Here is a 27,498-nt window from a genome sequence, read left to right on the forward strand (position 1 = left end):
CCTACATCCTTAGGTATTGACTTGATTAATCTGTTTGAGCACTTCATGTGTCTCTGTCTTCTTGCTTCTGTTGACTTAAGAAAAATAGAGCTGGCTCCCAGCTTCCCAGCCCGTGATGCTCATGCAGAGGTTAGAGCTGAGGAAGAAAGCCAAGAGGCAGGCAGCCTTGCTTGCCTCAGAGAGCAGCAGGGACCTGGGGCCGTGCCGAGGGTGCTGGGGGCTCCTGAGATGTGGGTGACAGCTCAGAAGTCATCTTGGGTCACACAAAATTGGCTTTGCTTCCTGAAATGGCTGGAAAACTGAGATATCTCTACTTTACGTGTCTTGAGGGAGGCAAGGGAAGCTAGGTTTGTTACCTGTAATTACTAAGGTAATTGATCAATTATTTAAGTATGACTGATTTTCTTCCCATGAAGCAACCAGAAGATGAAAGTCAATAGTGATTGATTAATTTCCTAGCCACTTTGTAGGGGAGAAGTTGTTTGGGGGGATTGTGGTTATTGGAAAATTCCCACAACACCCCAAAAGCCTCTGACAGTCCCTATTTGTAACAAAACAGTAATTTCCCTGCTTGTTCCAATTTAAACCCCCTCCTGTCAAAGGCATTTTACCGGAACCAGAAGCTGGACCACTAAATGTTTTTCATGTCCAAAATACTCTGTTCTTCCCAGTTTCTTTTCATTTCATGCTTTGGTGACAAGCCTGGAAGTACATTCATTAGGGGAGAGCTGGTCAGTATTTCTTTATTGATACTTACTTTTCAGCTGAAAAAATGGCTTCGTGTTTTTTCAACTATAGTTTTTTGAAGGAAATTTTTGTTTTGTCCTTATTTTAACTGAAAGAAACACTTTTTTCTATTAGGTTGGGGCGGTGGGGTGGCAAAGCACAAACAACAGTGTTACTAGGGATGGTTAAAACTCAGCTGTCACAGTATGGGTCATTTTACACCGACGACAGTGTGCATGAAATGCAACCAAACCACTTGGCCCGTTTGCAGCCAAACTCCTAAAATACCGCCAGCTTCTAATTTGCCTGAAAACTTTCTGCATATTGCCATGACATGCAGAGGGGAAAGTCTCCTGAGTGGGTTTTGATATATAAACCAAATCACTTCTGCAGCATTAGTTCATCTGCTCTGTCCTGACTTTCCAGCTGTTTATTAGACTAAAGTTACGTCCCTCTGGCTGCTGAGGGCAAGGTAAGATTAATAGCTGAGATGAGCAGCAGCAGGGGGCAGGGGCTGGCAGGTGGACTGACTCAGCGTCCTTTGCTGGGCATTGCTGGGGTTTGGTCGTATCATCAATGAGCTGAACTTGGGGGAATGCAGCATGGGCACGGGTTTCCGTTTCTCTGGTTTGGGAATGTGACAGTGATGGGAAAGGTGAGGGGTTTGGACTGGTGCTGCAAGCTGCAGGGGAAAGTCCCAAACCCAAAATGCCACCTCTTTTTACCACTACGGGCAGGTGGGTATCAAATAAAAACACTATTGCAATGATTATGCAGTTTCTGCTGATGCAGGATGATTAGCATGAAATATTAAAGAAGCTTTTTTACAAATACAACCCAAGTCTCCAGCTATCTGTGTAAAACAAGGGTGTTATTCCTAATTCCGCTATATAGATGGGAAGATGGACAGTTAACAACTGTGCTGGAGGGCTTTGGTGGAAGGAGCAGGAGCCGGATCAAACCCAGGAGACTGATCCCTATGTGGGCTCACACCGGTTTGTGCTGCCATGTGTGTGTGGGAGCTGGGCTGGGTGTCAGTGCATTGATGTCCAGATGCCTCCATGTTGTTCCCATGGGATCTTCTCCCCTGCTCCGTCAGACCCAGTTTTTACAGAGCCCTTCAGCACGAGACTGCAGCCGGACATACGCTGCGCCTCCAGCAGCAGATGCTCCAGCGCTTGACTGAATGGGGGCTTCTGTCTGTCTCAAGGAGCTGCTGCTCATGGCATTACAGCGGGGCCAAAAGCATCATTGTAGCTGCTGGCAGGTGGAAAGGGAAAGCTGTGAAATCATGGGAAATGTGTCCCTTTGGCTTCACATGTTGCCTCTCCCTGACACACACACACACCCCCAGCTTCGCAGCTAGGTATTAGGAAGCAGAAGTGCTAAGAGCACTTCTCTGTGTCCTGGTGTGGGAGATAAAGTCTTGCTCTATGAAAAAGGGTCTGTTTGTACAGGAATTACCAATGGAAATTTCTGGGTGGCTGTGCTCTCTCCCGCTCTGCTGCAGGATGATTAAAAATGGGTGTTCCTTCTAGGAGCACAGTTGCAGCAAGACCATGGCAGATCCCAATTTCCTAGATTATTAATAATAACAATATCATTTTCTTTCTTCCCTATTTCCAACCCACCCTGTGCTTCTTTTTTAATGAATTCTCTTCTCTTGCTGTAGACTCTGCAGTGACACCAGCCTGATTTGTAATGTAAATAGGCAACCCAGTGTAAAGGCGACCTGCAAGAGCACCGCAGGGCTCTAATTATAATTTTCATTAAACTCCTTCTGTTTACGAATATCCAAGCAATCTGGCATTGCAGCAGGAGCAAGAGGAAATTAAAGAAACACTACCACTTAGCTACAGTGTCAGGGAGCAGGGACCCAGCTGTTGAGCAGAAACTGAAACAGGGTTCCTGTGGACAAAGTTTTGAAGAGTTATTTCAGCTTTGGCATCCTTCCTCTCTCAAGCTTTTATCCCAGTTGCAGGGCTCGCATGTTTTTCCTTCAGAGGATCTGGCTAGTGCAAGCGTTTTACACGTGATCTATTTGTGACCTAATTAAGGGGATCAGCTGCTAGAGCTCCCAGTGCAATGTGCAGGAAGGAGCTGGGGGAGAGCGGCCGCTGAGCCAGAGCAGGATGGGGCAGGTGGAAGGTGCTGAGCAGAGGCAGAGGGACTGTCAAGCAGAGGGGAGAGCAGGGGGCTTTATCTAGTGAGGCACTGGGGGGGTTCCACAAAAGACCAGCAACACAGAGACATTTGTCCATGTGCCCTGGGGAGCATCCTGCTGAGCTGAGGACTGCTCTGACGCACAGACCTGTGCAGAAAGTGAGGCTTTGCTGGCTGTGCTACATGGACACCAAGAAACTCTCATCTTCGTCTTCCCCTGGACAAGAAAAACAGCTCAGGTGGCTTTCTGCCAGTGTTTCCCCTTCAGAGAGGCATTTTTGTAGCTCAGGCCACCGCTGACCCTTCGTGAAGAGAAAGTGCTGCAGGTACCAGCCATGAATTAGACTTGCAGGGGACACCAAATGTGAACACTTTTGTTCAAAAAGCTAAAGGCCGGGGATGCTTTCAGTGTCACTCGGATGCAGGGAGTCTTTCTCAGGCTGTGTGTGGACAGACAGAGGAAAAACTCAGCTTGGCTTTTTGGCCTGAAGCAAGAGTTTCTTCCCCCTTTGGGAAACTGCCAGTAGTAAATTTAAGGTCATAATTCATCTTTGGGGTAACCAGAGGCAAAATAAAATTGCAGTTTGCAGTAAGTGCCTATAAAATAGCAAAGATAGCCATAATTTTGTCTAAGCTGGGTGAGTCCAGCTGGTATCTCATGGGCTTTATACACCCTGTGAGTTTTGGTCTAACCCCTGAATGATTTTAAGTCTTTCTAGTGCGCTTGAGAGTTGATGGGAATGTCCGAGCTGTTCCCAAATTGCTGCTCCCACATCCAGGAGACTCCGGAGAGCTGCACCATTAGAAGACAGGCTGGGCAGCCCTGGCCCAAACAGTCCTTCAGGACAGCCTTGTACCTTCTGTGCATGTCCTGCCCATATGTTTGCTCTCTCCGGCTCTTTTAGCTAAGCAGACAAGCTTAAGATAGCAGGTCCAGAGGGAATAAGGTATATTCCCTATACCAAACAACCCCTTGGCCAGTTTTTAAACATTTTCACTTTTCCCCTGCATCCCTGTCATGTGAACAAGCACAAACTTCGGATCGCCTTCCTGGCTGAGCAGAGGCAGGGGTCACAGAATATAATGCCCCATTGGTAGGAAATAAATCTCTCTATGAGAAAATTAAATTCCTGCTGATCTCCAGCACTGCTCTGCCTCACAGCCTTTATAGTGTTTAGATGGCTTCATAAACTGTAGCAGATCTCCCGAGGGAAATGGCTGGTGAGTTAACGGCACGTCTTTGATACACTTCACTCAACAGGGAAATTTGTGCTACTGGTGGGAGAAGGTCCATCCGCCCCAGTGCTAAAGCTGTCTGTCATGCCAGGACGCTGTTTGTGGGGAGCAGCAAGGACGTTTGCCCATGTTCACCAGTACAAGGGGGGCTGAGCCAGGATGGCCAGTCCTCCAACAGGCGAGGGAAAGCTGGGGCTGCGACAGGTGTGGAGCCTGAGCCTGGAATAAGGCTGTGCCTTATGGAGCATCTGGCTGACAAAAACATCAGGCACTTGTTGAATAAACTCATTATTTTTTATGTCTGTTGCAAATCCAGTCATGTCCCCTTTGTTCCAGTGCCCCCTCTCTCTGTTACAAATCCAGAGAGCCAAAGCTGAGCTATGAGACTGAAGGAGAAGAATAATGGGGGAGGGGGGGGGGGGGGGAAGCATTGTGGGCACAACAGATTAATTTAATTATGTTTGGGAAATGTAGGTTTGAGTGTTGACGTCGGTTACAAATAAAACAAGTTTGTCATTCCTGTCAGAGTGCTTTTTTGCCTGGATCACAAAGGCACGTGCTTATTAATTTAGCCTGATTGCTAATCTCAGCTATCAGCAATCACAGCAGCATGCAGTACTTAGATGCTGTCAGGGGACACAAGCAGGAACGAAGGGAACAGAGCAGCCTGGGTATCTGATGCTGCTGCACAGACACTTGTCTGCGTCCCCGAGGTCTGAGCCCCAAGGCGAGACGTGGTCCAGGAAAACCAAACGGCCCAGAGGCTGTGTGGGGTGTACGGAGCACAAGCCTCACCAGCACGCAACTGACCCTGATGTGGGAGAAGTTTAGGCAATACAGGGCAATTATTTTACTGGAACATTGCTCCTGGGAGCTATATCCTGAACACCGTTCAGAAAGTCAGTGCTGGGCAACCTCTTCTCTCCAACATTATGTGCAAGAGCCAGCTAATTAAGTGTACTGCTGGGCACCCTGTTTAGAGGGTTGTGGAGCAGGAGAGGGGCTGTCATGCTTGTGCTGCACCTGGGGATGTGCCCTTTTGTAGGGACCATGGGCTACGGAGTCTTGCTAGAAAAACTACTGCCAGCTACTGCCTTACACCCCAACGCTTTCTCTCTGCCTTCACACATCTCTGCTGTTTTCACCACTACGTGGCCCAACACAGCACTTGGAGTAAAAAGGTTTAAGAGTTTTGTGTGCATGAATGCTTGCGCATAGCCCGTGTCTTCAGCTGAGCCAGGCTGGTGGCTATACGGGATGTACCGGGAAACCTCAGTCCTTCTGAAGCTGGAGCCTCAACTCCAGACACAAACAGGCTTCTGCACTGCGCCGGTGCCAGTCTCATCCCTAATGTTTAGCAAGGGTTGTGTCTTTCCTAGAATACTAAGCAGCACCCAGATGTGTGAGACCAAATAATGACATATCTTTGCAGCTAGGATGTTTCTGAAAGGCATCAGCAGAAGAAAGTGTAGGGATCAAGGTCAAAGTGGCAGCACTCTTGAGTGTCATTGCCAACACACAAAATGACACTGGGAGGGGAGAGTCCAGAGCACAAAGGTGCCAGGTCAGGAAAAAACGAGGAGGGGAGGACTCGGTGCTGGGCTGTTTAACAGCGGGATGCTCTGGGCTTCAGGAGGGAAGTTGTGCTGAACCACACCGAGGGGTTAAGCCTGCCCAGGCTCTGCACAGGATGGTGCTGGGGCGGGAGAAGCCCTGATGCTCGGCTATGGCAGGGTGCAGCCTGAAAGCTGTGTTTGCTGGAGTGTGACAGCCAGCCCCAGCTGCAGGGTAGTGACCTGGCGTGGGGCTCACACCAGCGATGGGGACTTCCCAGCTGCCTCGTGGGGCCCTTGGGCAGGCATTGGTCTTCCAGGCCATCATAGTGACCAGAGTTTGCTTCTGAAACATAAACGATTTAAAGATATAAGGTCTGCCGTTGGAGGCCTTTGTAATGTCTCTGTGAATAGAAGGGGTTTCAGCAGCTTCTGGGGGGAAAACAGACCAAAGCGAGCAGAGAATGGGCCTTATTGTATCCAGTGGCCAGAGTGACCAAAGATGCCTGAGAGACAAAGTGACAAACAGAGACCTCCTGTGCAATTAGTCTCTTGACCTCTGTGGTCCGGCGAGGGATGCTGGGAAAGGAGCTGTGGATCACAAGGCCCCAAGGAAGGTTTCCTTGACAACACTTACTGAAGAAAAATGAGATTGCATGAATGCGGTGGGTGTTAGCACGTGAGATGCTGACTTTAGAAGAGACAAGGACGCGGCACCTAGCAGAACGAGCCCCTTGGTTAGGGGGATGTGAAGCAGCGGCTCAGTGAACTGCTTTGTCAGAGAAACTTAATTAAACACCTACTGCAACCATTAATATTTATTTAGAAAAGCAGCCACTGTGGTAAAAGCAGACTTTTTGTTTAATAATTTTTCTACCCGCAAAATCTTCTCCACCTTGAATAGGCACTGGCACGACAGGAATTTTCTGCTCACTGCTGATAGTTTCACCAAACTGCAGCTTGTGTTTAGGATTCTTTAGATCTAGCACTGTTTCACCATTTACAAGCACAAAGCAATTGCATAGAAAGACTATGTATAATAATATAATATATCATAATAATACCAATAATACCAATACAATAATAATAATAAACAAAGCAGACTGATTTTTAATATTGCCAAACTCAAACTGTTTTATAAACAAAACAAAATAAACTCAAACTGTTATATAAAAATACATGTATTCAAAACCTAAATAGATATATTTTTTAAATGATACATTTGAGACTTTTTAATTTCTTCCTGCTGTTTCAGCTAGCTGGACTTAAATTTTCTTCCTTATAGGATGACTCATAGGGATAGCAGCGCTGTGACTTTGCCCTGACATCAACCATTGCATGAACAAAATACTTCAGGAAATCAATGCAAGTTTTTCCGCAAGAAAAGACCCATGACCTTTTTCAGTGAAAGTCTTGGCTGCTCGGATGGTGTTTGCACAGTAGACAAACAAAGAGCATCTTCTTAAAAAGCAAAGCCAGTTGGCAGGAAATCAAATGCTGAATCAAGGCGTCGGGAATCAGCCTGGCAGCCCTGAACATCACGGGAGCACGGTGGTGACCGAGGCTGCAGCTGAGGCTCTTTCTCAGTTCAGGCTAGAGAGAAAGTAAATACAGGGGTTTAAGTTGCAATTTTTGTCCGTGTGGAAGCTATAGATATGCACACAGGGGTTCAAGGTGGCTGTGTACGCCACGGAACAAGGGCACTGCAAGACTCAGAGCAGATTGTGAGGCTGTGTCCTTACAGCGGTGAAAGAAAAGGAGCAGCAAAAGATTTTCCAAGTTGCTTTATTATAATCCAAGTGGAAAATTGTCTAGGTTTCTGGGTAGAACGTTTTTTCTTCTTTTTTTGCAGGAGTATCTCCCTTAAGTCCTGGCTGGCCCATAGCAGTAGGATCAGCTTTTCCCATTTGTTCCTTTTATTGAGTGCTTGTAAATTTATTTCTAATATTTAATTTTTAAAAGAAATCTCTTATTGAAGATGAACTTGGAAAGTGTGAAAGCAGGTTTACTTGCAGGAACAGACACAGATGGACATGTGTGTGTATAGGCAGGACATCCTCTTGGCACGTCTGTACCTGTCACTGGGCTTTCCAAGCATCTTTCCTGCATCTGTACGAGTCATGTCAACATCTTGAAAGTAATTTGTTATTTTGTGTCCCAACTGATTTCAGAAATGCAGTGAAAGACACAGATCCAAACCAAATAAGATTAAAGGCTTTAAAAGCTTAATAAACTAAGAAAAGCAAATCTAGCTGATAACATGGTCTTAATAGTGGGAAATAAAGGACAGGGAGTTAAAGAATTACAGGTAACTAACTGACTTGTTCACCAGAATCCTTTCTTCCTTAGCAGTTTGGAGGCACAAGGGGAACAGGTTGAACTTTCCAGCTTATCAGCATGACAGGAGCAACAGAAGACAAAGATGAGGGGATAGAAAAGATTTAAGGGACCAGGATTCAAACAAGCACCCCCCAGCCCATGTTGAATCAGCTCAGTGTGTCCTGCTGGCATCGACATCTGCCAGTGACACTGTCTTGCCAGAGCCATTGGAAATGCAGCTGGAATAGTTTGAACCCCCCAGCAAGAAACTGTTTTGCATTTTGAGATGTTTTCTAAGACCATTTTCCTATTATGCAACGGGGTCCATCAGGCAACGCTCCCCTGCAGCTCAGGTAGAGCTTCCCTCTCTGGCAAAGTTTTAACGGTGTAAAGACCTTGAGCATGTCCTGTCCTGCTGGCTTACAAAGCCTTTCTTTGCTCACTGTGTGTGAGCTATGTGATAGGACTCTGTAAACTGCAGAACATCTTCTTTGCCTTTCTTATCTTTCCTGGCTATATAAATGAACGATGGCCCAACAGAGAGCTTTGGCTTGTTTTGTTTGCCTGGCTAACAACTGCTTCGCACAGTTATTTGCTATTCCAGTTTCACTCAGATCAGCAGAAATGCGGAGAGAGAAGTCTGCCACAACTACTCTGATTTTAGTACCGCAACAAATCATTTAATTTTAAAAATGAAAGGTAAAAATGTTCTATGAGCTAGAGAAGCAAAAGGAGCAGAAGGAATCCTAGTTTTAATAAGAATAGTCATAAAGAAGAAAAATTTGTCCTCCCTGATGGAAAGGCCCTGTCAGCTTTGAATGGGTTGAAACCTGTGCCACAATCTGTGAAATTTCTCTTTACAACCAATCTCTCTAGAATATAATAGGCTTTCTCAATGGAATAGTGTGAATCATCATAAAAAATGCTACAGCCAGGATATTACTCTGTAGAAACTTGGCAGCAGCAGAGAAAGATGGCATTTCCCCTGCTCAACAAGAGGGTCCAGGAGAGGTTCAGCACAAGGGTGCAGATATATCTGTACCCGTAGGCAGGGGCAGACGCTGACCTTGCCGTTTCTGAGCCAAACTGAAGGACCCAGGACTGCAGGCTGCCCAGCATTCTGCACATCTGCAACCCCAAATCAAGGCCAGCTTAGCACAAACATCAGCCCTGTTTACCTGCAAATCTCAGCAGCGTTCAATGGGTAAGCTTTGCACACAGTGTAATGAGTGAAATGCTTGTTTATCTATTTGCTTTCAGCAAATATTTCCGTAATTATGCTAGGTTCCTGGGGAAACAGGGGCAAGCCCAGGGTAACTTCAGGCTGCACGTCTGACAGCTGGATTGCAGCACAGACTCGCTACCTGTGTGTCAGTAATACAGTCTTAAGAGTTTCATCAGTAGCATTTGTGCTTGTCATCAACACGCATCTTACAGAAAATTGTTTTTATTTTTATAAATGAGGAAACAGCTTGCCTGAGCTTGCACATCACACAAAGGCACACAGACCCAGCTCTCCTTAGCTGACCCAGCATACAGGCACAGCCGATCTCCGTACCAGCTGAGTCACGCCTGCAGCTCCCCAGGACACAAAAACATTTTAAAAATGCAGAGGGAGTGGAAAAGGGACATAAATAAGGACAGAAACAACCTAGAGACAAGGGCAGTTACACTAAGGAAGAGGGAAATATGACATGAAGCTAACTTCTGGGATGATGGGGAAAAATACAGTGTGGCCAGAGACTGGAGACCTCTCTAGGAGCTGTGTCCCTTCTGAAGTCGGTGCAGGTTGGCAGGTCCATCTCCAGGACAGTTGGGTACCTCTCACTTCACAGACCAAGGTCTTCTCTGGTCCAAACAAGTCAGGAAACATCACAAAGCTGTGGAAGGACAAACTTTTCCCTTTTTATACAGCCCTAATGGTGAATGTTCATTTGTGAGGAGAAAACACTTTTCCAGACATGGATGCCCTGATTCCGGAGTGGGATAGCTCATGGCATCAGGCATGGGATCTGTCTTTATCCCCCTTTCCAGGGCCTGAAGGCAAGAGGCGAAGCCGAGCAGGGCATTATCTCCGCAGAACACACTCCCATTGTGTCCCCTTGGCTAATTACTGCACCACGACGCTGGCTCTTGCGGCACATACTCCCGCGTTAATGTAACGCACAAAGCCAATTAAATGCCTGATTGGATGAAGCGGTCACAGTCAAGTGACCCACTGCCAGCCAGTCAGGTTTCAAAATTTCCAAATATCATTAAGGTATGTGCGTTAATCCCCTCCTAAAAGATTATGTGTTTAACCTATTACTGCTGTTTCTGATGAGATACAGAAACTCGGCTGTGCTCGGGGGAAGAGCAGGCTGGATGGGAAACGAGCAGCACTGGCCCTGTTCCAGCCCGGAGCGTGGCCGCACAGCACATCCCACAGCACCTTCCAGGTGGTTCAAATGGATCAGAACATGGCTTCAAAGGGAAGACTTTTGCAGAAGAGAGAGATTTGGTGACTACCTCTGTTCCCTCCCCGCTCTCTCTGCCCCTCCTTTGCCCGTGAAGAGAGATGTCAGAGAGGGAAAGCTGCTTACCACCACCCTGGTTGATCTCCCTTAACCAGGGCTGCTATAGATTTCTTTGAAATACAGATTTCTGTTGCACTTCCAAGGTAATGTCAAGAATTGCAATACCTTTCTAGCCCAAGAGAGATGTGAAGGTTATCTCCCCACTGACCCAGGGAGGAGGAGGAATAATGGTCATTTCATAGATGTGGCCTCTGTGATCTTACAGCTTGACTGGGACCTGCAACCACTCACATCCTGCAACGCTTTAAGTCATTACAGAAGCTCCAGTGCTTGGTCCCCAGCTGCCATTTAAAAGCCAAGCCAGGAAAAGATGTCACATGGCTGATTATACACAGAGGACTAGGATAACCCATGGTTAATGTCTTAAATAGTACTTAAGATTAATATTGACTATTGATGGTAAATTGTAATGATTTATTTAGGTGAAAATAAATATGAAATGTCATAATGCAATCCCAGTGTACTATTATGATAATTAAACCACTTTAAAATCTTAACCTGATGGGGAAATCTCCTGCTGTGCCTTAGCACTAGCAAAGCTGCTGGTCAGTGGCGGGAGGCTGGCTGCACTGTGTTAGTGAAGACAAAGATCTCTCTGCGTAAGGCTGGGCACTGGGGAAAACCCTGCAGGAATGGCTTTGACCCCTCCACTCACTGTTTCTCCTACAGACATAGCATCTAAAGGCTGGGAGGACGTAAAGGCTAGCATGCAATTGCACGTTTATTGTGTTCTTTCAGCTGCATGCGTAGCACAGCAGTTCAGATCCAGGTCACCAGTTGTTGCCCGATACCCAGACGATGGCTACAGAGGAAAAGCACATCTTTATGCAAATATGATTTGAAAATCAGACCCAGCACTTCAACAGTAATGGAGTTTTATTTCTAGAACATAGTACTAGCCTTGAACCGTGTTATTAGTGCTGGAGAGGAGCACAGACTGTCCTCCTGGAAAACTGATGTTTGCAGAATTTCTTTACTGGCTGGCAGCATTTTTTGTGGGGCGAAGGTGGAGGAGAGCATTTCCTCCTCTCTGATACTTTGATGGATGTGTACTGGAGAGCAGAAACATGAGAGGTGTCATAAATGATGAAGTGATGTTGAAGGCTCTGACAAATGAGCTCTTGAAAGTCCTGCTGCAGCCATTTAAGATGTTACCATCCCACTGCTCACCTCTGCCCGGGCCACCTCCCCATTGCAAAGTGCACAGAACAGAGGAATTGCCTCCACAGGCACTGGAGCTCACTGGTCTGTGTTAGCTTAGCCATTGGAGGAAATGAAATGAGTACAGGGTGGAAGGGGGGGCATGTAGACATGTTTTGTCCTACTGACCTGGTTCATAGGCAGTAAATTGCTTTGGGAATGGAGTAACATCTTCAGCTGCTGCAGTGATTTGCTCAGGGACCATACCAAAACCTTGAGAATAAGTGTCATGAGTCCAGGAGCTATAACTCTCCTTTTCCTTCTCCCTTCCAGCTTGCTGCATTAGAGAGGCAAGTGTTCGATTTCCTGGGATACCAGTGGGCCCCCATCCTAGCCAACTTCCTCCACATCATCATCGTTATCCTTGGCCTGTTTGGCACTATTCAATATCGACCTCGCTACATAGTGGTGGTAAGTAAGAGCCGTTTCATTCAGAGCCATTCAAAGCCTTTCGCAGCCTTTGCTCCGGTGGGATATGGCACGTGACGAGGAACGGAGTAAAGCCCTTGGGAAATCAGGCACGAGCACTGCAAACAGTTTTAGCAGGAGGTGCCTGGCTGTGTTTAGGAACACATTGTTCAGTGTGCTGCACTTTCACCATACTTACGCCAAACTTGGAAGATTTCAGATAATTATTACTGGTACCAAGGTAACACTGAGACACGGCACAACAGAGAGGGAGAGCTAGATGCTGGACAAATGCATGACAGAAGCTCTTCCACTCCCTCCAAACTTCTGCCCCTGTGTCTCTAATAAAGTAAGAAATCATGTGCACATGGGAAACAAACAGAGGAAAGGGATTGCAGTGCTGACTCAGGGCGTTTAACTGCCCCCAGCTGGATCACATATATATAAACTAATTCTAGTGACTTCCTAATGTTTATGGCTTCTCTCCCTCCTATTCCCTTCTAGTATGCCATCTGGACTGCGGTTTGGGTCACCTGGAACATCTTCATCATCTGCTTTTACTTAGAAGTGGGAGGGCTCTCAAAGGTGGGTATGAGCTTTATAGGTGGGTGCTCAGGCTTTGTATTAAAGGGGATGGAGCCTGGCTGTGAGAAGGGAGGGGGGTCAGGGTGGGTGGTGGAGGCTGCCTGGGAGTGGGTCCTGCCCTCTTGCTTATGGAGCAGGCTGCCTTCCTAGGGGCTGGGGGACTGCGGCTTGTTGTATGGTAGAAATGAGAAGCTGGTGGTGATTTCTGGAGCCCTTTGCTGGTCAGTGCAGGTGGTGGCTGGAGTAAGCCCTTCCCTCGCAGTGTGTATTTGCTTTTTAAAGGTGAGAGCAAGGCTGGCAGCAGAGCTGTCCTGAGGGGAGATGGGTGCAAGGGCTAATTCCCAGCCGTGATGCAGAGGGGGCTGGGGAAGGCTATGAGCTGATTATATTACAGATGCTTGATCCTCTTATGATCTGATGGCACCTTGGGAAGAAGGGGTGTGACTTGGAGGGAAAGGGCCTCGTGCAGCCTTGAGCGTGCTCTCTGCCAGCCTGTCCCAGGGAAGAGCTGCAGCAGGAGCCCAGTCTGGCTGGGCTGACCTGGACCATGGGCTTTGCTGTAACTCTGCACCTGATCAGCTTTGGACATTTTGCCTCCCAGTCCTGCTGAAGACCTAGTGCCCTTTGGCAGCAGGGACAGGTACCTGGTTGTTGCCACACCAGATGAAATACTTCCCGTTGCAGCTTTTGGGAGAGGCTTTTCTCTCCTGAACAGAGAAAAAAAAACAGAGGGATGCTGGGGAGGCTAGTGCATCCCCTCTGGATGCAACCTCAGGGGTGATGTGGCTTCCCTGTCTTAATTCTTCCTTTTTAAATACAGTGGTAGTTATTCATGGCTGTTGGCCAGGGGTGTTGTGAGTTAACGTGTGAAGCCCTTTGAAGCCTAGATAAGCTAAGTATTGCCGCCTGCTTAATGAGGGGTGAGTCAGAAACAATAAAAATGAGAGACAGGCCCTAAATTAAGCCTGAGCTTTAAGCAATGTATTACTAAGTGTTGCTGTAGTTTAGCAGACTCAGAGCAATTATAGGATACAGGTTCATTTTGGAGAACTCTACATCTGGCCTGAATTCCCAGGTCATACATCTTAAGTTGCAGTCATAATTGGAACTGCACTATGGGTTTTTTTCAGGCCTACAGCAAGTCATGAGTGACAGCATAAATCCTTTGCAGATAAGAAAATGTAACTTCCTAATTCCTCAATCTCCATTTCCCCTCTCAATTATCCACAGAAAGTCTGAGAAAGTTCTTGCCCAAACCAATGATTACTCATGGTCTAAAAGCTCAGCCTGAGATGATCTTGGTGTTGGTTATGACCAATTAAAAAAGAATTTTATGTAACTACTTAAATATTCCCTTCTGCAGAGGAAATATTGGTTTGATAAACTGCTCTGGGAGCTTCTGTGACAGCCAGTGTTTGCTTCCAGCCAGCTGATTACTTGTGTTTACTAATCCCAACCTGCCGTTGGGTTGCTGTTCTGCAATTCAAACAATGTGGCAAACTTTCCCTGCTTCAGAGGAGCTTCATTTCATAACCTTGCCCTGTGCTGGGGCTCACTTTAGCAAAGCCAGCCACAGAGAACCTTTATTTAGCCTATGGGATGACACTTGTGATTGGGGACATTGATTTTTTTTTTTTTTTATAGAATTGGGCTGCAGTAAGAAGTTATCCACTCAGTCAACTTTTCCTCTAGAGCTGCAATAAGAAATTCATGCTGTTAGTTTGGTGGTAACTGGCAAAAACAACAGAGTATTTGTGCTGCTTTGGCAGTAAAATGCTTCAGCCTTGCCTCTGTTCTTAATGAGTTACTTTCACTTAAGGCTATCTTGTAAGAAACTCATGATGCTGCTTTCTTTCCTCCTTGTCCCCTTTAACTGATGTTATTTGGGTCTCTGTAATGACAAAACAAAACCTCACTTCCACATGAGAACAAAAGATACTTTTGAAATAGGAGTTAAGGTTTCCGTAGGACAGTGTGCTGCTTTGCAGGCTGGACTCGAGTAGCATCGCTCTCCTGCTGCATCTCTAGAAACCTGACCCAAAGCTGACATCTGCTGAGTCTTCTTGATCTCGGGGTCAGGATCAGACCCTAGAAGGACACCTGGCCTTGGATAAGCAAGTGCTGGGCAAGCCCTTGGAGGGGACAAGGGCAGGGCAGTCTCAGCCAGGGTGTTCATGGCAGCAGTGCAGCAGCAGCAGGGTGGGTACCTCTGTGCACCAGGGGGCCTTGGGAGGAAGCTGTCCCTTAGCTCCTAATAAGAAGTCAAAGTCCAAGCTTGTAATTAGCCTGGCGGGAAGCAGGTAGATTGTATTAGAGGAAGAGCTTTGGTGGCATGAGGCTGATGGAGCTGGTCAGGTAAACACCAAGTTATTAACTACTGGACTAAGCACGAATGTGCTGGGGAGTGTTTTGGATGGGGCTCTGCTCCTGTGCAAGTCCCTGAGATGTTGGTAGCTCTGAGGAAGGTCTTCACCTGCTGTTTCCTTTGTGATTCCTGGTGAGCCTGTGGGGAGTACCATTCCTGCCAGCCCTGTGCTTACCCCTCCATATTCCTGACAAGGGCAGCCTGCCAGGGAGGTCTTTGTCAGCAGCTAGATAATTTATAATGACAAAATGCAGAAAGAGCAGTGATCTAGAAAGAATGGAGTTTAACTTGGTGGCTGGTAACGACAGCCCAGTGCAACCGAGACTGGTGATAATTCAGGTGGGGTGAGAAAGGATTCAAGTGTTTCTGCTGTAACAAGTTTAGGAAGAGCCTGGAGAACTGGGGAAAAAAAATGAGGAAAAAGTTATGTGCACTTACTGCAAATAATTCTTTGTGCTCTGGTGCCTAGATCTGATTGCACAGTGGTGAGGGAGTACAGGATGCGAGCAAAAAAGTGCTGAGCATTACAGGGCTGAGGTGAGCAGGGACACTTATTCTTGTGCCCCCCTTGCTTTGGGTGCCTGACTGATCTAATAAACAGAAACCAGGGGCACCAAGGCCGTGGGGTTGTTGAGGTAAGGTCCCATGTCAGTCAATAAACAACTGGGCAAAGGGGTTAAGAGACTACATCTCCGTTATTCTACTGACAGCAGTTTATATAGGCTGGCAGGTGTGTGGTTGTTGACCTGCAGATTGGGGGCTAGCTGTTTGCTTTCCTTTACCAAGCAATCACTTCTCCACTGCCTCTTTCCTCTGTTGGGTTGTCTGCCCATCACTTCTCACCCTCTTTCCTCCTGTCTTTCAAACCATTTCCCGAAGTGCTTCTTTATCCTCCAGGTTCCTCCAGCTGTGCTTCCTCTTCCCCTGACCATGGAAACCCTGAGAATAGCTGCTCTGGTTAGCCCTGCTCAGGGTAGTTAAACTACTTATTATTGTAATATGTAACTTATTATTGTAACTACCCTGAGTTATTTTTATTGAAAAGGTTAATGTTCCTTCCTGCTCTGTGAATCTAGTCTCTGCTTCTTGGAAGAGCTAAACTGACCTGATTTCTATCTTTCTATTCTGAAAGGTGGGGTGGTTTTTTTTATCTTGCAATCTTTTCCTAGTAGGAATAAAAGTGTGAAATACGGCACAGCAGAACTTCCTTAGGTGCCCAGACACAAATGGATCAGCCTAAGTGTCTAAGCAAGCACTTCCCTTGTTGCTGCAAGGGCCTCCCTAAGATGTAGCCTGTGCCAGCTTTCCTGCAAGCGCTTTGGCAATGAGCAGGCAAGAGATACAGCAATCTGGATTTGAAGGGTTGCTTTTCAGCATGGCAGTGAAATGGTGATGTGTTTCTGAGTGGCTTTTGGCAGCACTGCAGCGCTAACTTACTCTGTTCATACTTCTGAGCACACTTGCAGCATCTGGGGGAAATGCAGCCTCTGAAAATGTTGTACCACTGCTCTGTGGTGGGGCTCACAGCCGAACTTCCAGATTGCTCTTCATCCTCCTCTGGTCTGTTCCTGTTCCATCTCCCTCTTTTCTTGTCCATCTGGCCATTTGGTTAGGAGAATTGTTGGGAGCTATCTCTGAAGTTTCTAGGCTGTGCTTGAAATAACATGTTAAGCTTCTCCCTGTCTACTCGAGTGTGAAACACAGTCCCTTCTGCAACCCCCCAGTCTGAGTTAATTATTAAAATCCTGCTGTTAAGACATATGAGCATCTGTCTGTCCAGCTGCCATGCTGATTGACTCTTCACCATGTACTTAAGAAGTGTTCAGAGAGGTCTGAGGAACTGGTGTTGTGTATTTCAATGTATCCCTTTGTCTTCTCCCTCTGGAATTACTCATCTTGGAATGGTGAATTTTTATATTTTTTTTTACCTTTCCTTTATATTCTCTCTTGCCTACCCGGTGCTTTGATCTGAATCCAAAGCTGTGGTGGTGGTGAGAATCTCCTCTTGAAATGGAAGCAGCTCTTATTAGTCAGATGGGGGGCTATTTGTATTCCAGAGAATCTGGACAGCATCTTGGGATGACTTTGTACCTGGAGAAAATACTATGATGAATAAATGCATGTGTAATTACAACTGTCCCTCAACTCCATATAAATTTGGAAACTGGAAGCCTGAGATTTGGACTTTAAATGCTGTGGCACTGTCAACAAGCCTGCTGAGAGACAATGAAAGTGCTTCTCTGTTGTCTCAGGGTGATAGAGCTATTCAGCAAACATGACTAAAAAATAAACATGGTATTTCATATTCTGGTAAGAAATGTTTCCAACTGAAAAGATTTTAAATGTCTCTGCTGTCAAGCTCTGAGGGCTCCCATACAGGGTTCAATTTGTTCCAGAAACATCGTAGTGCTGGCTTGCCTGATAATGAAGGGAAGTCAGAGAGAGGTGGTTCAGAAGCTGTTAACAACAAGAAATAAAATAATCTTTGATAGTGTCCCGTAGAAAATAATTTCAGAAAACTATTTTAGAAAAGGAATGCAGCTGGCTCTGTGGGTGTCAGAGATAGGTGTGAGTTTTCCTGAGGGACACAGTGGGGAGAGGCTGGGAGTGGAAAATAGACTCTGTAAAATGTAGGTACTACAGTTTTAGTGCTGTTGTCTTCCTTCTCACATGGATGGCAAATGGATGGCAACCAGATGCTACAACAGTTCAGAGCGATATGCGGTATTTTTTTTTTTTTTTGGCTGGCCTTCAACATGCTCCTGTAAAGGACCTGATATCACTCTTTGCTCATATTTCAGACTGAAGGTTAAAGAGGAAGCAATAGCCCTTCACATCACAGCCTGTCAAAAAACAAGGGGGAGTGCAGTTACACACACATCCTTCTCCCCTTACAGCAGGGCTTGCTCACTTCTGGGACTGATTAACATCTTTCAACCTGCATACCACGTTTGGGAGTATTTCAGTGTGTTTAGACTTCAAATGTCTTGCAGAAAGGTTTTGGGAAACAGCTGTTCCCTCAACTTTCTTGCAGCTCGTTCTTTTCTCTTTATTTCAGTGTGCTGTTCCCATTTTGTAGTTTCATTTCTTTTTGACCACCTCCTTGCAAATGAAGCTGGCAAACTGCAGGAGACATCCTGGGATTGTTTTCCCAGTCTCCCAGCAAGCACTGAGTAACTGGAGGTCAAATAAGTGATTTTCTTCAATGCTCTTTTATTGTGCCCCACCAGCACAGGTATCCAGTGAGGCCGTGCAGCTGGGGAAACAAGCAAAGGAATGGCATTGCTTTGCACGTTGAGACCCTTTCATTCATGCTGCCCTTGTGCCCTGCAACGCTCTAGGCAGATGCTCGTTCAGAAAGGTGTCTCTGTGAACGCGAGGGCATCCACAATCCCTGTGTGCGATCAGTATTCATTTTACATCTGAGAGATGGATGGCTCGTCTGTGAGTCATCGTGGTGCTTTCAGAATCCAAATGTGCTCAGTTTTTCCAATCTGTTCTTAACTGAAGTATAATTTTTTGTGTTGTTGTTGCACAGAGCTGGAGTGTGATTGTAGGCAAAAAGCAGTGAGTGCTGGTTAGGACCTACTGTTCCTCCACCTGCCCACCTCCAGCCCAGCACTTGTTCTGTTTTTTCAGGCTTAATTCACAAGCAAGTTCAGCTTCTGCAGCAAAGTTAAGCCAGAGCCAATTCCATAAAGGAGCTTCAAGAAGGAAAGCAGTCTGTTTCTTACTTTGCCAAACACACATAGACGCCTCTACAGAGCCGAGAAGGCACCAAAGGGGCTCTTTGCATCAGTGAGGCAGAAGGTTTGGGAAGGCACCATCTGTGAGCTGGGAGAGGGAAGCCCTGGGGGCTGAGGTTAAGAGTAGATCCTGTGGTGCCCTGTGGAACAGCTTTGTTTCTGTGCTAATTGGGGGAAGCCCCAGGCAAAGAAACAAGAATTGAGTCTTTAAAAAAAAAAAAATAAATGATTTTTTTCCTTCCCTAACCAAAGTAGTGAGTGGCTTGTGAAAGGGAGAAGAGCACAGCAGCTTGGAGGGCTGGATGTTGCCAGGAGGAAAAGCTTTGGAAAGACCCATGTGTGTCAGAACATGCAAACTTGGAGAGAAAGAAAAGCTGTGCAGAAAAGATGCAATTTGGTGGATATGTGAGATGTCTGTGGACCACTGAAAAGCAATGCCCAGCAGAGGGAGCAAGCCAAGGGCTCTTCTGCCAAAAAACTCAGAAGCTGGGAGAGAAACCTAGCTCTAGAAATGAAGATAGCATAGCACCTTGCACTGTGTGCATTATCCTGGAGCTGCCAATCTAATGATTATTCCCCATTGCTTTTAAAAGGCAGACAACTCCCTTTAAACGCCCAACTGTTAATAGAGTTTTCCCTATTGTCTTTGGTATTCAGGCTGCCTCTGTGCTTGTGCCACACTTCATCTCTATGCCTTTCTCCATCTACTGTAAAACACATCCCATCTGTTGTGGTGATTATGTCAAGAGTTTGGCAGCTGTCTTCTCACTTAATTGTCCACATTCTTAACATGTGCTTCCTGCAGCATATTTTAATAACAGCTCTGCAAACTCTTTTTGAATATCTGTGGTGGAGCAGAGAGTACCTACACAACGTGCCTAGCGTGACAGTTGGTTTCTACTCACAGGTTATCTGGCTGGCATCCAAACTTTCTGCCCTTGTAACTCAAGTTTGCCCCTGGATACAAACCTAGACACAGAAAAGTGTATCTGCAGGGCTGCCTGGCTAGGCTCCCCACATTGGCTGCGGAGACAAGTCTCTCTCCAGAGGGTAATTCAGAGCAGGAGCCTGGATTAGTTTTTCTGAATCTCTTTTTCCCTCTTGACTCCACAAGGAACTGAGGCAAAGGAGCTGCCACGTGAGGTTCCCCATGTGAGGAAGTGTGAATACCCCAAGCTCTGACTGCTGCTGTTCTGGGAGCCACTTCTTTCCTACAGGGACTGTGCAGGACTCTGGCATGAGCAGTGTGAAGTAGTAAAAGACAGGTGCTACAACTTTTAGTAGTGGTTAGGTGGGGTGTGTATATCCAGTACCCATTTCTACTGTGTAGAAACACGTAGATTCTCTGCCTGAGAATTTTGTAGTCTTCTGAAGAAAATTTCTAACCCCTCCCCTTGTTTTGTGGTCAAAAGCGGTCGTTAATCCTGCATCAAAGTGTCCAGCACTTAGCACTCACCCATGAAGTGACGCAGCTGATCTATTCAGCCAGTTCTGAGATTGTCTTTTACTGTCTGCAGGGAGGGCTCTGCCATGTCCTGTAAGCTCAGAATCCCAAAGCTCTCCCAGGTACACCAATGACTACCACACTTTTCTCAAGTGTGAGAAAAGTGTTGTCATTTTTAAATGAGCACCTGGTTGCATACCAAACTCCTGCACTACTTGTGTGGCATTTCACTACGTAACCCTGACAACAGCATGGTTTAAATTATTGAACTAGCAAAGATGAGAAAAGCAAAACAAAAAGCCCCTCTTGGGGTACAGATGATAAGGAATTGCTGGGAAGTGCTTGCAAGAAGCTGCAATCATCACTGTGAGGTCAGCTCAGCTGGGTGATCTGACCTGAGGCTGATAGTGTGTCACTAAGGTCAACAGAAGATGTGGAAGCGCCATGTGTGAAGAGTGTGGAAGGAAATCAGACAGAAATGGTACAGGAACTTGTTCAATGTTTTAAAAGCTAGGAACAGAGAAAGATCTGTTGGGTTTTGAAACTCACTTTGGGGTTATGAGGTTCATGTTTTTCAGTTCTATGTGTTGATGCCTGCGCTGGAAAGAGCACACCCATAGCACGTGATTCTGTGACAGGATGCTAAGTGCTGCCTTGTTTACCTTTTTCTTCTAGTTTTGCAAGGTTAATCCTCCCAAGCCCAAAACTTGTGGTTCCTGCACCCAGAGAAGAACCTTCTAGCAGAGTGTTCTTGGGTCTGCAGCCTAGAAACTGTCTTTCTAATTTAAAAGCTGCCCAGACCTACTTCCAAAATATACTACACGATGGTGCAATAGGTTTGTTGCAATCCTGCAAAACTGCCTCAGAAGTGGTTCCCACCACAGAAGCCTGCCTGTGAAATACTTTTTAATAAGGATAAGGAATATAAAGCCAACATGTTTTGATCTGCACTACCATTTTTTGAGGGTGGGGATGTCAGACTTTAGGTTTTCCATTACTTAATGTGATCTCTATCTGACAGCATGTCCAACATTACAGTAAATGGAATTTTCTTTGCAACTTTTCTCTTTAGGACAGTGAACTCTTGACGTTCAACATCTCCCGGCACCAATCGTGGTGGAGTGAAAATGGTCCTGGCTGTGTAAGGAAGGAGGCTTCGATGTCTGGCATCAAGGGGCTGGACAGCCATTCCTACATCTCTGTGATAGGCTGTGCTCTGGAGTATCGGTACATCGAGGTCATGCACAGCTCCTTCCAGATCCTGATCGCAGTAAGTGCGTTGCTGAGAGCACCACAGGGTAGTGATTCTTGAGGAGATGCTGGGTTTTGGGTTTAGTTTTTTTTCAGGCAGAGAGGCTGGCCTCTGTTTCCCACCCCAGTTTGTATCATCTGATTGCAAAAGCCTCTGTGACTGTTTTTTTGTTTGTTTGCTCTCCTGTTCTCTTATGAACAATATTGCTTGAAAGAATTGGAAATGAATACCAGCAAACTTTTGCCTGAGGTAATGCATCAGGTGCAACTGTACAATAACAAATCATTCTGCGTCCCTGTTGGGGTGTAGAAATCCATGTTTTGACAAGGACAGAGACCCTTCTGAAGGAGGATTTCTCTTAATATATATGACTTCGTGATGGGTGCTGGAGCACATATGTGCACATTTGTTGTGAAGAAATTAAAGGGAGAAGATCCTTATATCCAGAAAATAAAAGAAGCTTTAAGGAAGCAGAAAGCAGCATATTTTCTTTCTGCTGACACTTAAGATATATGCACTATATGTTTTCATCAACTCTTTCCTCACTGGAGTCTTCCACTGGCTTTTTAAAGTACTCTGCAGTAATTCAATGCCCTTAATGTTCACTGTTGATTAATTGTTTCTCACTTGTCTGTGAAATTAACTGAAACAAAATGTCCATTGTCCTCCTTACTTCATTGGCATTCTTGCATTTTGTAGCTGCATTAGAGTTAGCAGCCTGCATCTTTCTAATCTGCTTTGGTTTGTTACTATGTGGTTAATGGCTTTAGGTACAAACGGACGTGGACTGGTGAAATGTTCACATTTCAGCATTCAGTTTTGGCTTAAAAAAGAAGGTAACTTGCCCTTATTAGATTTTAAAGGATAACAAATAGAGAAATTCCAAGGTTCTGGAGTGCCAATTACTTCTCTGCACGGTTTTGAGACAACTTTCCACTGTCTTGATTCTGCATTTCCTATTAGCTGGGATGATCTGCGTGACCCAGTGAACTGCAGGGGGGGGAAGACTCAGGCCCTGCTCTTGCCATGTCACAAAAAAGAGGCAGACAGAGAAGCTCCTGTTTGCCGAGTTGGCTGGACTCCCTGGCGTGTGTACTGGCTGTTAATATTTGGTTAGTTCTCCTTCAGGGAAAATGATCTGCATTAAACTGTCTTGAGAGTTGTTTCGATGCATGTGTTTGAGAAAGACAAACCTATATGTCCAGAAAAATAGACCCTGTTGTCTTTTATAAAGGGCTTTAGCTGGAACAGGGTTGCTGCTGCTGAGCTGGTGCTGTTCCTGAGTTTAGTGAAGCAACTGGCAAACTTTGAAGTCAGAATATCTCAGACTTTTAAAGTGCAGAAGTATGTCACTGTCAGCATCCTTCCGAAATGCCTGAGTGGGCACAAGCCCCTGGGCCACAGGCTACAGGTTCAGCCAACAAATGGTCCTGAGTTTGTTTGGAATAGACCTTTGTTTTATGGCAGCTTACTAACTTAGGCACATGGCCCTGAGCTGTGATCACACTGATATATAGGAGTCTGTGTCTCTGGGAGCGTTTTCTCCTCTGCTTCTTCCCAGAGGCACATGACAATATTCTCTGTGCATCTGCAAAACACCACAAAGGGCCAGACGGGGAGATAAAGGCGGGAACTATAAGATAAAATAGGATTTAGGTAAATATTTTCTCTCTCCTCCTTCCTGAGATTTAAGTTGCAGTAGATTTTTGAATCCTAAACCCTGGAAATGAGGCTGAAATACTTGCATACAAGAAAGCCATATGGGCTGAGCTATGCAGAGTGAACAAAATTTCTACTTCTCCTGTAATAAGGGTAGAGTATTGAAGCCCCAGGCCTGTAACTCAGGCCAGTTCTGAAATGCTCACATAATTTTGTCATGTCGTGGCAGAAATAGAGCTTTTCCTCTCTGCTTTGCTGAGGTAAGGCAGAAAGCAAGCCTTTTCACTTTCCCACTCAGACCTTGTGTGAAAACAGTCAGCCAGTTCTCTCCCTTTTCAGTTTCTGAGGGTCAAACTCTTTGATACCTGCCAGTATCTCTTTCTGTTCTCTTTATCTCCTTTTAAGGCAGATTTTATTATGGGCTGCTGTCCTTCCCAGAGCGCCTGGCAGGTACCGTGCTGCAGACAGGCACGGAGACCAGATCAATAGTACAGAAAACATGACTAGGAACTTGAAGGCTCAGGGGATGCAGCAAGGAACACAACTTAGTTTCCTCCTTGTCTGCTGCACACTTGAGACAGGAATAGTCCATTCCCTGTTAAGAAGAGCAAGGGGCAGGCAAAATTGTGCTCTCTGTAGCTTTTTTTGCTTTGCCTAATGAATTTTAGAAGTTGTGGGTTGTGGGGTGTGTGTGTGTGTGTGTATTCTGGGTTTTTTTTGTTCCAGATACGGTAGTGTGAAATCTATAGTCTTTAACAATGCAGTACCCAGCTGTGGACATTTTGGTTCTTTTCTAGAAATACCAGTTCCTTGAGACTATTGAGAAGCTGTAGTGCACCATATTGTGTACTTGGGGTAAGGCTCACTGAATTCAATCTTGCATGCCAAAGGAGAGGGAAAGCAAACCTGAACCCATATGGTGAGCACAGTGTTGCCTGTCATCTTGACTCCTGCTGACTATATTATCCTGCTCCTGGGCATACATTTGAAGATACATAAGGTCTCAGTCTGCTTTTGCTCACAGCTTGTCTGTACTCCTTGAAGGCAAAGCAACTCCTTTAATCTGGAATGCGATCAAACTTGGGCATATCAGTCACCAGGCATGATACGAGTAGCTGTAGGGCCCAGTATGAAAATATTTCTCGGTGCTTTAGCACAGAACATGTTGGAGGAAAATGCTCATTGTAACATCTTAGAGCCTATACTGGTATAGAAATGTCACTGCAAAACTAATCCTACCAACCCAACTGGGAAATGCAAGAGCAACCAGTTTGTCAGGAAAAGAAATCTGTTTTGTTTTTATCTTAGCACGGATTCATCCTGCGTCTCCCCAGCTTGCCAGCCAGCAGGGAGAAAAGTGATTTCTGGTTCTGAAATACCTGGCATAGCTCTGGGCTGTCCATATGGTAGATCTGGGAGTGGGGAGGGTTAGGCTTTTCCTGAGGCTCCATTGAATGGAATGGAAATTGGAAATGTCTGCCCAACCGAGAGAACTCGTTGCCTGCCTGTCTGCTGTTTTCACTCAAACTGACAGGTTGGAAGGTTCCCAGGAAGGCAGCAATGCAAGCCTTGACAGCAGATGTTATGTGAGAAGCAACGCGCAAGAGATGCTTTGCTGTTGGCAGAAGTTAGATTTTCAGTGGTCATAATTGCATCCAAAGAGTAAAGAAGGTCAAGTAATCAAAGGATTTTGATTGCCTCTTTCTGGCTATCTGGTCACAACAGCTCTTTCACAAGCTGCCTGTTGGCTTTCTTGCAGCAGAGCGCTCTTCGTTTTCCCCCTTTTGCATTGATGAGAGCATACACGCTTCATTAGGTCTGATTAGAAGTGAAACCTAGAATACTTCTGCCCTGAAGGAGGAGACTGCATATATTCTCCGTGGTGGAAAAACAATGGCAAGTTTTTCTATTGAGAGGAATTGAAGAGCCCAGACTTTTCACGAGGACAGATGTAGACTAAAGCTAAGGTCTTACACAAGCAACAGTAACACTTCCTAAAATCTGCCCTCCCATCCTTCAGGCATTTTGTATACTTCCAGCCAGCTGGTCCCTTTCTGAAGATCTTGCTGTAATTCAGTCTTTCTGGCTCCAGCACTTTAGTTCAATGCTGCTGTTTTATGAACATTTTTCAACCCACTATTAAAAAACTGACTTCAGATGACTGAAGGGCAGAGGGATGTACATTTTCATCATTCCCTTTGGGCACACTTGTCTCTTTCTGGTTTTTCCTGCTCTATTTATTTGCCTGTAGAATGCTTGGGACATCCCAGCTCCACCCTCTTTTGTTCCGCAGCATGTGTGTTCCCAGGCTGTCTGACAGGCTGACTAAACACACCTGCCCACAACATGTGTTCCTAATAAAAAGCTTAATTGGATACTTCTGCAGCCTAGAGGAAGCGCGTACTGCACTTGCAGAACAAGTAGAGAAACACCAGCAGAGGCTAAAGCCCAAGAACATTCTTTGGGGAATTAAAGCAATAGCTTAGTGTCATTTTACATCACTGACAGTTTCCCTCCTCTTCCACTTCTCCTACATGATTTGCAAAGATCTAAGAATTACTGTTATTTCCCTGGGACAGTAGAGCTCAAAACCTTCTTTTGTATTGAAATCAGAAACCAAGATGGCACTTTGAGCAAGAGTGAAATCACTTCCAAATTCTTGGCCTTTGTGAAGCTTTCTGTTCTGTTCATTGCTGCAAAACTTTGTGATGTTTGGGGGCTTGACATATCTTAATCAAGGATGCAGTTAGAAGGAAACCACTGGTGTCTCTTGGAGTCTGCTTATTGCACAATCTAGCAGACTCTTCCAGTGAAGAGGACTGGACAATAAGGAGTGGCATTCCTCCCCTGTAGTTATATTTCGTTCATAATTCAAGCAGAAGGTGAGGCAGGGGGAGTCCCAGGAGTTCATTTAATCCCTGAGGTGATACGTTTAATTACAGTTTTAGTCAGCCCATATAAAAATGCAATTCATGTTTACACTGTGCATCTCTCCCACCCTTGCCACTGAAACTCTCCTGTTCTGGCCAGGTCAAAAGACTAGCAAAGCTTCTTTGACTAAGAAGTGCCATTAAACATACAATTTTTTATTGATTAAAATCATGTAAAGAAGGAATGGATTATGAAGTCAATAAAAAGTAAATTTTCAACAGTAAGCAGGTAATTTTCAAACAAAGCCAGGATATACAAGAAATAAAAAAGAAAACCCTGCACTCCAGTGGAGCTGGAACTAGAGATTTAGGGAAGTTCACTTAATTCACTAGCTTTTGATTGGTTTGTTTGTTTTTCTGAATGCAAAAGTTCACCTTAGTCATAAAAGCAAAAACTTGCTGGGTGAGAGGAATGATGGTTGAGGGTTATGAGGCATTAATTTCTGTGCAAAACAAACTTCCCAAGTCAATCTTACTGCTTGCTTGGTGCTTCTGAACTGTGAACGATTTGAGAGGTTTAACAGGTTCCCTGTAACTCTATTAGCTGATAATCATTCATGCACTCTGCCCATAAACTGGGCAGTGTAAGTAATCTTAATTGTTAATACTACCAGGAGTTCCCTGACACAGATATCACATAAGGTTTGTGTGTACATGTTAGAGTATACTAACAGTGTTATTACAGATTATAATAACAGTGAATGCATTTAGAGCTGCCAATTTGCATGGCTGTTAAGCCAAAGTTCCTACTCTGAGGCATGATGGAAAATCTGGGGAAAGAAAAACCTTCCTAGAGCTTCCTTGGAATCAGGGCATACACTCAAGATGCCTTTCCTGCTTGGATATTTGTGTGTATGTAAATGGTATGATTTGACCTTATACCTGTAAAATGTAAGAGGCTGGATAGCCAAGCTATACAAATGCTAGAGCAAGTACAAAGAGTATGTGTGATCACACTCCTAATTTGATCCCAGGGTGAGCGCAAACGCGCCTACATTGGAGACTGGGGCGTGCAGGCGGGTGGTCAGACACCTCGTGGAATGCCGGGGCGCCTTCAAGCTGGAGCAGTTTTTCCAAGAGCACCGATCAGTGCTAACGGCGTTAGCTACCGGGGTACAGCTAATGAGCGCTAATTGGTGATGTCGCAGCCAAGCCTGCGGGCGGCAGCGTGGGGGCGCCGTCAGCACCACGGCCAGCGCCCGGGCCCCGGGCCGCGCCCCCCGCCCCCGAGGGGAACCGAAAACCTCCTCTGGGAGCACAGGGCAAGCGACAGGAAAGGAGAAAAATCTCTGATTACTGATTTCTCTTTGTTTTCTTCTTCTTCTTCTTCTTTTTT

At 45.7% G+C, this 27,498-nt stretch overlaps 1 protein-coding gene across 3 annotated transcripts in view; it reads left to right on the forward strand.

Moving 5' to 3' along the window:
• The window catches only part of NKAIN4 (sodium/potassium transporting ATPase interacting 4), a 52,986-nt gene that overhangs the window by 13,604 nt on the left and 11,884 nt on the right, over positions 1-27,498 (forward strand). For 2 of the 3 annotated variants that reach the window (XM_040609142.1, XM_040609141.1), the window contains exons 2-4: positions 12,047-12,184; positions 12,686-12,766; positions 21,394-21,591. In XM_040609142.1, coding sequence (XP_040465076.1) covers positions 12,047-12,184; positions 12,686-12,766; positions 21,394-21,591 — 417 coding nt within the window. Of the gene's footprint in view, positions 1-12,046; positions 12,185-12,371; positions 12,531-12,685; positions 12,767-21,393; positions 21,592-27,498 lie in introns of those variants that run through there. The other variant, XM_040609143.1, reaches the window with a different exon arrangement.

Source organism: Falco naumanni, chromosome 10, assembly GCF_017639655.2.
Source record: "Falco naumanni isolate bFalNau1 chromosome 10, bFalNau1.pat, whole genome shotgun sequence".
Classification (NCBI taxonomy): domain Eukaryota; kingdom Metazoa; phylum Chordata; class Aves; order Falconiformes; family Falconidae; genus Falco; species Falco naumanni.